Source organism: Nelumbo nucifera, chromosome 1 (assembly GCF_055504915.1).
Source record: "Nelumbo nucifera cultivar China Antique chromosome 1, China Antique-T2T, whole genome shotgun sequence".
Classification (NCBI taxonomy): domain Eukaryota; kingdom Viridiplantae; phylum Streptophyta; class Magnoliopsida; order Proteales; family Nelumbonaceae; genus Nelumbo; species Nelumbo nucifera.
The window spans coordinates 84,824,223-84,836,132 of NC_142649.1; the positions used below are offsets into that span (position 1 = coordinate 84,824,223).

The 11,910-nt window shown below is 39.9% G+C and overlaps 1 protein-coding gene across 1 annotated transcript; it reads right to left on the bottom strand.

Moving 5' to 3' along the window:
- Window positions 1-6,886: 6,886 nt before the first annotated feature.
- LOC104599482 (zinc finger protein MAGPIE-like) lies at window positions 6,887-9,816 on the bottom strand. Its single transcript, XM_010262038.3, has 3 exons — window positions 9,585-9,816; window positions 9,011-9,407; window positions 6,887-8,403 (listed from the first exon to the last, which is right to left on the bottom strand). The coding sequence occupies exons 1-3, from the start codon at window positions 9,700-9,702 to the stop codon at window positions 7,509-7,511; spliced, it is 1,410 nt and encodes a 469-aa protein (XP_010260340.1). The 5' UTR covers window positions 9,703-9,816; the 3' UTR covers window positions 6,887-7,508.
- Window positions 9,817-11,910: the final 2,094 nt, after the last annotated feature.

The following is an 11,910-nucleotide window of genomic DNA, read 5'->3' on the forward strand; positions in this document are numbered from 1 at the left end:
CTCTTGAATTAGCCCTTGAGGCAGTTTTTCTGCCCAAGTATTGGAACGAGCTGGTTACCCTAGCTCGCAAGCTGGGATAGACTTGTCTTGGAGTATTCCCTTTCAGTACATCAGGGGTCCTTGAGCTCGTGCTATAGCGAGCTCCCCCTGTAGCGAGCTGTCCTGCGGGCCCGCTACTTAGTTGCGGCCAGGCTGTGATGTTGAGCTGTTACTTATGCTGAGTCATGTCCACGTGTCACTGTCCCAAGGGGTCGGGTCAAATCACCCCCCATCAATTACCAACACCATAAATGGGGGATGTAAATCCATTGGCAAGGGTAACATTTTTTGATTTAGAGGTTGGAGAAAGGGGGAAAACACACCTAGAGTCCCAGTCATGTGATTAGAGGCTCTAGAGTCAATTATCCAGGGTAAAAGGTTTGGATGCTAGGCAAGCTATACTTGAATGAGCATGGGTGGTTGTATTCTGATGTGAAGTGGCCTGAAGAAATCCCTCATACTCCTATCTTGGAATACTCATCATCTCCTTCCCTCAAGTAGTTGTGACTATAGAAGATGCTGGATCAACTGGTTAAGTATTACTGAGTTGACTATCACCAACAGTTGCATGATTAGCCTATGTAGATGGTGGGCCATGCAAATCATAACAAAAGTTAACTATGTGTCCTTTTCTCCCACAATGTGTGCATTTCCTAGTAGTGCTCCCCTTCCTCTGCCACGACCTCCCCCTGAAGCACGACCTCCTCCACTGCTACGACCACCCATAGGGTTACCACGGCCTCCCTTTACTGTACAATCACCTCCTTTGTGCCCATAAGAACCACCTCGAGTGCTAACAAATGCTGATATGTTGGATGGTATGTTACTCTCTGTGGGGGTAAGAGATATCTTATGGAGACGGGCAAACCCTTCTTCTAGAGTAGGGAGAGCAGACCCTCCCAATATCTGTGCTCTGACAGGTTCATACTCTACTTTTAGTCCCACCAAGAACCGTGTAACATCTAGTTGTTCCCTTTGTTGCTACTAAATTTTGATGTCCGGAGTCAAGGGATGATAAACATTTAGTTCATTTTGAAGATTTTTCATACGAGCATAATATTCTTCACGAGTCTGATTTTCCTGCTACAAACTGAAGTATTCATGATAAAGCTGATAAACCCTTGTAGTGTTGTCTTATCCAAAATAGAATTTCTTGGTATGTTCCCATATATCCCTTGTTGTATCTAAAAACATGAAATTAACATTGATTCTAGGCTCCATACTATTCAACAACCATGTCATAATTTGAGCATCCTCTTGCTCCCAATTACTAAAACCCAAGGATTCCAGACCACCATGATTGCATTTACTCGACCACCACAGCTGTCATGCATGGTGACAGTAGTCCACATGAAAACTTTTTTTTCTGTTCACTCGAACTGTTGTACTCGTCCCCTGTCACCAGAAGTCAAGCCACAGAAACCCTAGAGGTTGCCACAGAAATATGGGTTTCGTCTTAGTTCTTCTACCCCAGATTTCTCACACCAGAAAAAAAACAAAAATAAAAAAGAAGAAGAAAGGGAGATCGATAGAAAGCTGTAATTGATTTCTACCAATGGCACTCTGATACCATGTTAGTACTATTCAGTCAAATTGAGAAAAGAGAAAGAAAAGAAGAAGAAGAAGAATAGTGTTGAACTGAGAAGACAAGTCTAACCCAATCGATCATATATTTAAATTTGACAAATAAGTATACAAAGACAGAAATGCCCTTTCATATGTAGGAGGCATACAACTAACACATTACTTAGATGGAAAAGGCTAAAATACCCCTCTTTAGTCAACTTGCATTTTAATTCTTAAAATGGGTTATAAGCGGATAGATTGGGTGGATCATAACATATGGGTGGGTTGGGTCAGAAATTTCCACCCCTCTGGTGGAATAGATGGGCGACGTACATTATGCGAGGCATAACGGCATAAGATAGCAACATTGCTCGATAAATTTGGCGAGGAAAAGGGAACAGCAGGGTGAAATAGATGCGGCGACGTACATTATGCAAGGCACACCAGAAGCTTGATCATATGTGTATGTCCATGAGTTTCATTTCGCGCTGAAATTTCTCTACTTCTTGTCTGAAGTAGTGAGGTTGTACTACCATCTTAAGGTTCAAGCTGTAGTGAAGAAACAGAGATCACTTTTAGTAGGCTATGTTTGGTTTAAAGAAAAAAGTAGGAAAAGGAAGGAAAACCATTACAAACTTTATATAGATTTCTCTGCCTTTCCCTTCTTTTGTTTACCTTTTTCCTTCAAATCAAACACAGCCTTAGGGGCTTATTATATGGCTGAATTGAAGGGCTTATTGCTTTTCTGTTTGGCAAAAAACTGTAGGGACAAGGCAAGTATTATTGCTGTATTGGGCTGCAGTAGTAGCTCAGTTCGTTCTCTCCAGATAGGGTACGTGGACATTGGTCAACAAAATCTATGCACCATTACCCTTCAACGCAAGCATCAAACGGCGTAGATTAATTGTTGGCCCAGCCAATCTACTACCCTAGACCCATATATATCTGCTGTTACTGTGGAGTAAGTTCGGATGATGTTCTCAATCCTCTTATAAATCACATTATTTGTTGAATGAAACAAACCTAATTAAGGACTAGATCTGGATGTTCTTCACGACTGTCGTCCAGTCTGGAGTAAGAACATGCTAGGAAATGCGAAAAAGAAAAAGGTGAATTATTCCCGTATAAGGTTGTGTTTGGATTATTGGCTGCATCGAGGGACGTGTGCTCTACCTATTCCAATTTCCGTGAGACCATGCATGTTAGTTTTGTATAGACTGGTAGAGCACTAGAGGTCTAAAGCTCGCACCATACAATTATTGATGAGGGTAGGGCTTGCATGCATGTCTGCTAGCTCACTTCAAGGATTTACTCACCACTGGGCTGCACCTATTCACAGATTTTCACTAATTTTAATTCAACCCGTACAAGGTTTCTCAACCTTTTCCATCCTTTTCCTACTTTTCTTTCAAATCAAACAAAGTCAAGGGATTGAGGTGCAACTTTGATGGGTACGGAAGGGGTTAATTCTCATCAATTAATGCAGACGAGGACGAGGCTGATGCAATTATGCAAATACAAAATCCAACGGCAATTCATAAAACTCTCCAAGCAATTGGGGTTAAAAAGAAACCAGAATAAAAATTATAGCATACATCTTTAGGCTGTGTTTGGTTAAATTTGTATCGTGATGGTGCATGATCTGAATGCACCTAGCTGCTGGATGGCAGTTTGGATGTCGGTTTACTTAGTTGGCTAGTCGAACTATAAGAAAAAATAATCAAAGAACCCGGGGTGGTTTATCTGGTGTGGGTACTCTGATGCCTAAGTTAACGAGTGGAATTTACAAGTTGAAGAATTCAGTAAGCTAGAGAGCTAGTGAGGAAATAATCGTGCGTACCTTGTAGCGTTGGGGTTGAAACCCTTATATAGGCGAACTGCCATAGGTCTTACATAACACCTCCGAGATCTCTAGCCCGCGCTGCTAAGAGTATGTTCCGCACTTGGAGGTGGACTTTGTGTGAGCTAATAAGGCTTATTGAGTCCGTCCGATCTGGGTGGGATAAGGATAATGCTTGCAGACATGTGGCATGATCCCGGAGAGATTGGAGACAATTGGCTAGCTTCTAGAATTTGGCTACGTGTCACCTCGGCAGGTTGGGCCATCACAAGCTGCTCGGACCTTAGTCTTGGCCGAGATGCTTGAGGTACCCGAGCTGACCTGGACTAGCCTGCTGAGGTGGCAAGGAATGCTGAGTTGTCATCAGGTTGATCCACGTGTTTGCGTGCCAACAGGTCGGGCCAAATTACCCCTCATCATTGCATTACCTTCCTTCCAGGGGCGAAGCCAGGGGGTGGCTCCCCCCCACCCCCCATGACTTCGAAATTCCCACAAAACCCATTTAAATTGTACTTATATTTTGACCCCCTTATCCATATTTCTTAGCTTTTGGTCTCCCTTATCCATGTTTTCTTGGTTTTGGCCCCCCTTAACAAAAAAATTCTAGCTCTGCCCCTGCTTCCTTCTATCTCAGTCCTCTCTCATATAAAGTGGGGGACAACATTGCCTTGCTTCCTATTCACTCCCAAACAGATAATCCTCCTCCTACCTTTGCACATAAGATGCAACGCACCGTTTTACTTCTCACAAACAAACAAGGTAAGGTCAAGTCTGAAGCAAAAGTAAACTAAAACATATACTCAACCTATTTACACCCCCAATGCACTTTAAACCGAACGCAGCCTTAAAAGAAAAAAGGATGAATACACTCTTAAAATGAATCTAACAGGACCGTGTATTAGGACATGAGAAAGGGTGGAAACTGGATGGGCTGGGAGTAAACGGGATTTCCTACTCATTTTTCCTATCCACTGTCTACCCACCGTGAATTGCAGCCATACATCTCTAATATGAATTGAGAGATGTGTGGCTGCAATTCACAGCAGGCAGAGAATGGATAGAAAAAGTGAGTAGAAAATCTGAGTTCGATTGGGGGTGATTCACCCACAACTCGTTAGTTACTATAGGTGGAAGTTGGGCACCCATTTTATTAAGAATTTAGTAATTTACACTGCCCTGACTCGGGTCAATTCAAATTTTAACAAATTGCTAACCTGAGCCTCTCCAACTCTTGCTGAACAGTTAAAGCATTCAGCTAATCCGAATTCATTAATTAGTACCCATTTAATGCATATATGGGTCCTAACTAACCCACCCACTTAAACCTTTTTTTTTTTTTTTGGGTTTAAAAGCCCTTATCTTCTTTCACCTAGCCAAATCGAGCGAATGGAATGAGTTATGAGAGATATATAATGTAACCGAAATTGAGGCTATGAGAGTCGTGTACTTGGTATGATATATGTAAAAACCAAGCCCTTCTATGCATGCATGTAATGTGCAAAATTATTTCTTATTTAAAAAATTGAAGAACAAAAGAATTCCTTCAGTTGTGAGTGATGCCCATTCTGGCAAAGCAATAAGTTAACCTTCAATTATATGTGAAATTAAAAAGGGATATAAAAGAGGTTGACATGACCATGTTTGCCTCTTCCATGCAATATTCCTCTTCCCCCATCCTTTTTTTTTCATTAAAATGAAACAAGAAAATCCAATTCAGGTCATTTCTCTGTCTAAAAAAAAAAAGAAAGAATTCAGCTTTATGTGAAATAACAAAAAATAAGAAAAAGAAAATAGAAGGATTAAGCATGCATTTGCACACAATTCCTCTTTTTTTCCATTAAAAAGAATTCAAGGCAGAGAAAGAGTATTTTGTTCCTTTGTTCTCCATTTCTTATCCCTACGTACTAGCTATCCACTGCTCGTGCTCCTTTCTCACCCTTAAAACCAGCTTGCTTAGATTGTCATACATGTTGGTGGATATCCATGGCTTGTTTTCATTTTCCTTAGCTATTTTCCTCTTCTTGTCCATATTCCTTAACCCATTATTTCCTCTTCTTGTCCATATCTGTAAAGACATGGTACTGGAAGAGCTTTGACCAATAAAAGTATCTCCATGAATTTTGATGAATATCACCTAATTGGTTACTTCTTTTAAGATACCGGTTGATCGGCTGTAAGTTTTTTCCTTATCATGTCTTTTCGGTATTATAGTTGAACTCCAATAAAAATTCAAGGTTTACAAGTAACTAAGGAAGTGTTCGACAACAAGGTTGATTTTGTTTTTCAAAATAAAAACAAATGCAACATCATCAAATTTGTATATTTTTTTATGACATAACAGTTATTGTTGTTTTCAAAAATAAAACCAACCATGTTATAAACTATTTTATGGTATATAACTAAGGATCTTGTTTTTTACCACGAGTGTTAGGGGGCGTTTGATAATATGGTTGGTTTTATTTTTTGAAAATAAAAACAACTGCCACATCAGCAAAAACAATATAATTTTGCTGTGTAACAGTTATTTTTGTTATCAAAAAAAAAAAAAAAATCAACCATACTGTTAAACACCCCCTTGGGTGTCACTGTATCAGATGTGAAAAATTATGAAAACATTATATTATTATTTTCTTAAAGTGAAAACAAAAAAGATTTATAGAATCTATCTCTCTCTCTCCCTCTCTCTCGTGTGTGTGTTTTTGTGTACACGTGTGACTATATGTGTATGTCTGAGGGTACAAATACACGAGAAACACTTTTGGTTTTTTCAAAGATGTCCTCCATGCTGTTACCAAACTGATTTTGTGCTGAAAGCTTTCAGAGCTCCAAAAGTTCATTTGTCAACAATACATGAAGTTGCTGGTCCAAACGCCACACTAGAGGCCCTTTATATATATACCACCAATTAACAACATAATGTCATCTTTTTGGTGGAAATCAAACAGGTATCTACCGTTGCAGTTGCAAGTTCACATTGAAGGGCTTAAGGAGGAAAAATAATACGAGGGACAACTGCTTATTCAGTAGAATGCTCGGAAGGACACTTGAAGGAGTAAATATAAACTACCCACGGCAAGTCGCAACCCTAGCTCCGAAAATAATTCGGAAACCATGGCTCTCTTGTCGAGTCCGGATCAGGTTGGCACACTCGCTGAGCATACTGAATAAGCACTTAGTAAATTTTTTGACACATATATGTCCCATAAATACCTCCAGCCTACCCTTGAAATGACACTGAGTAAGCACTCATCATCCGCATATTCTTTTCCTTTTCCTTGTTTTCTCTTCTGGTTGGTGCAATTGGATGAGCAAGAACAGAAATGAAATTCACTTTGTTAGCTAGGGCTCAATTCCAAGGCAAGGATGTTTTCCTTGTTGAATACCAATGGAAATCTAAACAGAAGATAAGTAGAAAGAATGAGAAACACACACATACATATATATAAAGCATCTAAAAGTAAGTGGGTCGTATATAAATAAGTAACCAAGTCATGCATATAATAATCTTATCATATATCAAAGAGTTTTGTGTGTCATTTCCATCTAGTATGACAGTGGTTTATCTACACACACAAGGACCTCTCTATGTTCTATTATACAAAATATGCATGGTTATGTGCAAGGAATGGCTAGATAGGTTAACTAAGCCTAGCTATGAACTCAATTCTAGCTTTGCACCACTGAAATATTCCAAATTTCCAGTTTGGGAACACTGCAATCATGGAGAGAGATGCATGAAACACTACTGCAATAATGGAGTTAAAAAGGGGTTTCTTTCTTTGCCTCCACTACTAACCCCCTTTTCTCAAAATAAAAGGGACCATTTGTAAAGGAGCAGCTTTGAGGTTCCAACAGAATATTCATGGACTAGCTATCTCCTCATCCTCCAGCTCTTGAATTATTTTCTAGACACATCTTTTAGCCCCCATCAAGCACTCATTCCACCTTTTTTTCTATCTGCAAAGGTCCCAAATAATTTAATCCCTCCCCCTCCTCGAAACGCACTTTATTATTAACTATGATTTTCACTGAGATATATGTAGTTCATGACACCTCCACCTAATCAAATCCATCCATTAATTGTTGATGGGCAGATGGTCTGATGAACACCAACCCCTAAGAAATCCCTTGTTTGCCCTCCTTCTGTGTCATCCTTCTGAGTATTCTGGCGCTTCCTGGGGTACATCTGCAACTGGTTATTCATGGAGGAGAGATCACTTGCCGAGTTCTCTAAATCAGTTGTGAGATTTGTAGGTACCGAGTTTGGAGCAAACAAACCATTATATTTGTTTCCATCTTGAACTACTTGGCTGTTGTTGCACTTCACTCCAAAACTCTCAAGAAAAGATGGTTCGTTCCAAGTAGAGCCAATTGCAGCAGCTTTTTGTAGTAAAGCCGTGGCCGACATGATTGGTGGAGGCAGCTGGTTGTGGTGGTGTTGGGTGCTATAAAGGGAAGGAGCACTTGAAAACCGAGGGCTACCAACTTCCTTAAGGTTGGTTAATGGTAGCGAGGTGCTTGTCAGCTCTCCAGTATTGGTGGATGAGAGCTTGTTGCCGAAATCCCAATTTACTGGATAGTCCATTTGTGAAGGAATATTTGAGCAGGAAGAGATTAATGGGTCAGTAGCAAACAACGTTCCTAAACCGGCAGAGCCAATTTGATGTAGTTCTGGGAGATTGTTGTTCATTAATGCTTGGCTAGACTGGGATCCTTGGTTCATCCACAGAGAGAGTCCTGGTCTGCTCTGATCGATTGCTCCATCGTTACTACTTTGGATCGGCTTGAACACAGGAGAGAAATGTTGCACCATGTTGGGTCGTGCTGATGAAGTCCCCAGAAAATGATAGTTGATGTTGCCCGCAGTTACATTGTGGATGTTAGAAGCTGCCGTAATTCTGGCTGTTTCTTCCGCCAAGGCGTCGCAGAAGGCCCTGTGAGTGATGAAGCTATCTCGCCTGTTCACAGAAAACGTCTAGACAATAATTCATATCCAACACATCGAGAGAAAATGTACTAGTGAACAAAAAGAAAAGGAAGATACATGATTGCAGCAAGAAGAAGATCAAATTTACAGCTACTTAGACATTACTTTGGTTCCATCTCGTAGCCCAAGTGGCTGACATCTGCAACGGAACCATGAGAGTGTGGGTTTGTTCCCAGCAGCGTGTCCACCATAAAGGGGAATAACGAACAACATTATGAATGATAATCATAAAGGAACACGTTAGAATCCTAACAATCAAGAGATAGAGAGCTCCTAACGTTAGAAGACATCTCAATTGATGGAAATCAACAATATGTCTTTCTAACAAATTATTTGTCTTCACTATGTACCCTTTCTTTTTCCTCCTAAAAGCCAGATGGAGAGAGAGAGAGAGAGAGAGAGTCCTGTGTCTCTTCCACAGCAGATGACACAGAAAAAAATAATTCCAAGCTTCATAGTTAACCACTGTAGCCTAAATTTTCTTCTCTGGTATCATATAAACTACTTATGCGTCAAGAATAATTCCCATCATCGGTGATCGGTGTAGTGATAAGAAAACAAAAGCCTCAATTAATTACCGTGAGAAAAGAGTGCCGCAATCACATCTGTACTCCCTGGTGCCACAGGTCTTTGAATGAGCTTTCCAATCTGACTGCACAGCATACCGCTTTGAGCACTTCTCGCATTTCCACTTCTTCTCTCCGTGTTTTCGACAGAAGTGCTTCTTTATACCAGTAAGGTCTCCAAGAGCCCTGGAAGGGTGGTGGTGAACACAGGTTTTCTCTGGGCAGACATACACACGCTTCCTCGGTTCCTTGCTCGTCCTTTGCTTAAGCTTCCATGGAAGGTTATGCCCTCGCCGATGAAGTTGAAGGTTCTGATCTCTTTGGAACCCCTTCCCACATATTTCACACAAGAATCTGTTTGTTGCCATTAGAGTCTTCGGCGAGAGGGCGATGACCTCGGCATCAGGATCTGTTTAGCACCCATATTTGTCAAATGGAATCATCATCATCAGTCACAAAAAAAAAAAAAAAGAATGATGAAGATATGATCGATCTATGAATATACACACAATAATCACCAAATTTTACATGTACAGAAAATAATTACAGAAGCTACTAGTTTTTGATGAAGAGAGAAGATTATTGCCTGGGTTTCCTGGTAAATTTCTCTTCTTCTTGACGACGGGCGGCGGATTGGATCCAACAACTGTGTCCTGGGTGGTAGCACTACTTGTGATTTCTTCTCCTGCCATCTTCTCTAACATCTCAAATTCTCAATCTTCTTTCCTATTGACTCAATTGCATAAGCTGATGATAAATGGAAGTCTCTCTCTCTCTCTGAAGTCTGAATAGAAAAATAATATTCAATGAATGCGGTTAAAAGATAAAGTAAAGTTGGAGGGGTGAAGAGAGAGGGAGAGGGGGTGTCCAAAACCCAAAGGTGCATGATGACACATATGATGAGATCCGGAGAAAGCTAATATTCATGCTTTTCCTATTTGGAATGATTATCCCATAATTTGTTTGCCTTCAGACTTCCCATTTGTTTTTTCACCAAACTCTTAACTCTCTTTCATTTCACCATTAGTTCTTATTGATATATCGGGAGTTGCCAGCAATCCCATAACCGAAACTAAATATCCTTAATTGAACAACAATCCGAACACACTTCCTTTTCAAACCTTAACAGTACCGACATATGCTTTCACCTTCCCACGTATAACCAATTCTTACTGTAGAGTGTACCCAGCCGTGTACACCTCTCTCACTCTCTCAAACTAGCACGTAAGCCTTAAATTACAGTGCATTACAGTTTGATCCAGTTATAACCATGGTTTAAAGAATCAATACATTTTTGTCTATCAATTGGAAGGGCAAGGTTTAAAATATCGATATGTCCGATTAACTGTTATAGGCATATCGGGCGAATTGATACAGCTTTTGGTGTTCGTTTTTTTATTTTTTTTGCAACTGGTTCATGGGAGTCGGTTTAGGCCTTCTCCACACCTTGAACCGGTTAGTCCCCTGATATACTCACTGTAGGGGCATATCGGAGGGGTCCTAGAACGATACGTATCAATCGATACAGGCTGATACGTGTCGATACTTTAAACCTTGCTGCAGGGGTGTAGTTTATTTTTTATTTTTTTAATTTCAGTTTCAGTAAAAAAATTGATCTCCTTAAAACACACGTATAGGATATTCAAAAATTGGGCAGAAAAATAAGAACAGACCAAATGCAGATTTCTGAATTCTAATGCAGACCTATAAACATTTAAAATGTTAAATGCCTTCACTCTATACATCAACGCCCGCCTACAAATTGGCATCAATACCAAACTAATACCTTCCCCAACTGTATTTTAGGCTTAAAAATTCTGACCCTGCACTGAACCGTCATCCCCTTGACAGGAGAATTAAGTTAGTATATGAAATCCGGACCCCTTGAGCATTAGTACTTTATTAAACCAAATAATACAGGCTTATATATCCTGAATCCTGATCATGAAGGGATAAATCAGGTCGCACTACTATATTATATATGAAGTTAATTATGCCCAAGTCTGAACAAATTGAGCTCCCCCAACACTTGATTTTGGTCCAATCGATAACCCTACAGCTCATAACGTGCAATATTTTGTATTGCAAGAGAGCGAGAGGAGGGAAGGGGGCGAAAAGAGGAAAAGAAAATGCGCTAACTATAATTTTTTTTCTTGCCTAGATTTGGGACACCTTAATTACTTGCTTAATTAATCCCATTCCACACCTTTTCTTTTCTTTTGGTTCCTCACATTTCACAAAAGCAACATCTTTTTAATGTCTCCCAGGTCAAAATGAAAGCGAGAAGCATTTAGCCATTTACCAAGAAAGATACGTTGTCGTCGTCCCCCTCGTCAACTGTAGCTTTGTATCATCATCTCTGCTTTTCTTAAAGCTACACACGTACCTACATACCGTTAAGTGCCCGTTTGGTAGGGCACTTACCAAAATACCATTAAGTCATGTTTGGTTAAAAATCCAGAAAATCAAAAACATATAAGTCATAAAATCTACTTTTCGATGAAGTTATCTTAAAAATCTGTTCCTCACAGAGCACTCCTCACACTAATCTCACATGTTCCAACTGCATAATGGGAACATCTTCCATACTTGTACATTATTATTCATGGGAAATATTCCTAATATACGGTGGAATGTGGCTGTGAAGTCACTGTAATAAGCAGATCCCGTCACCTATCAATGCAGCTCAATCAACGCAGAAGCCCTCCCCCTCCCAAATGAGTTATAATACAATTGATCAATGCTTACAACATCTGATCACATGAATGGGGCGCATGGAATCCACCCTCAAACAAATATGTAAGTTAGGCTCAGTTTGGAAGGAGTATAAATACAAATATGTAGAACGCAAAACCTTATATTTTGTATGTATTTATACTATATATAAAACCGAGTCTTAAAAGAAAGCAAAA

Bases quoted from the DNA above. Each gene is read 5' to 3' on its own strand.
- LOC104599482 (XM_010262038.3), bottom strand. From the start codon at position 9,702: ATGTTAGAGAAGATGGCAGGAGAAGAAATCACAAGTAGTGCTACCACC. The intron at 9,408-9,584 runs GCAATAATCTTC...GGTGCTAAACAG, and splicing joins AAATTTACCAGGAAACCCAG to ATCCTGATGCCGAGGTCATC. The intron at 8,404-9,010 runs GTAATTAATTGA...TTCTGTGAACAG, and splicing joins TGCGGCACTCTTTTCTCACG to GCGAGATAGCTTCATCACTC.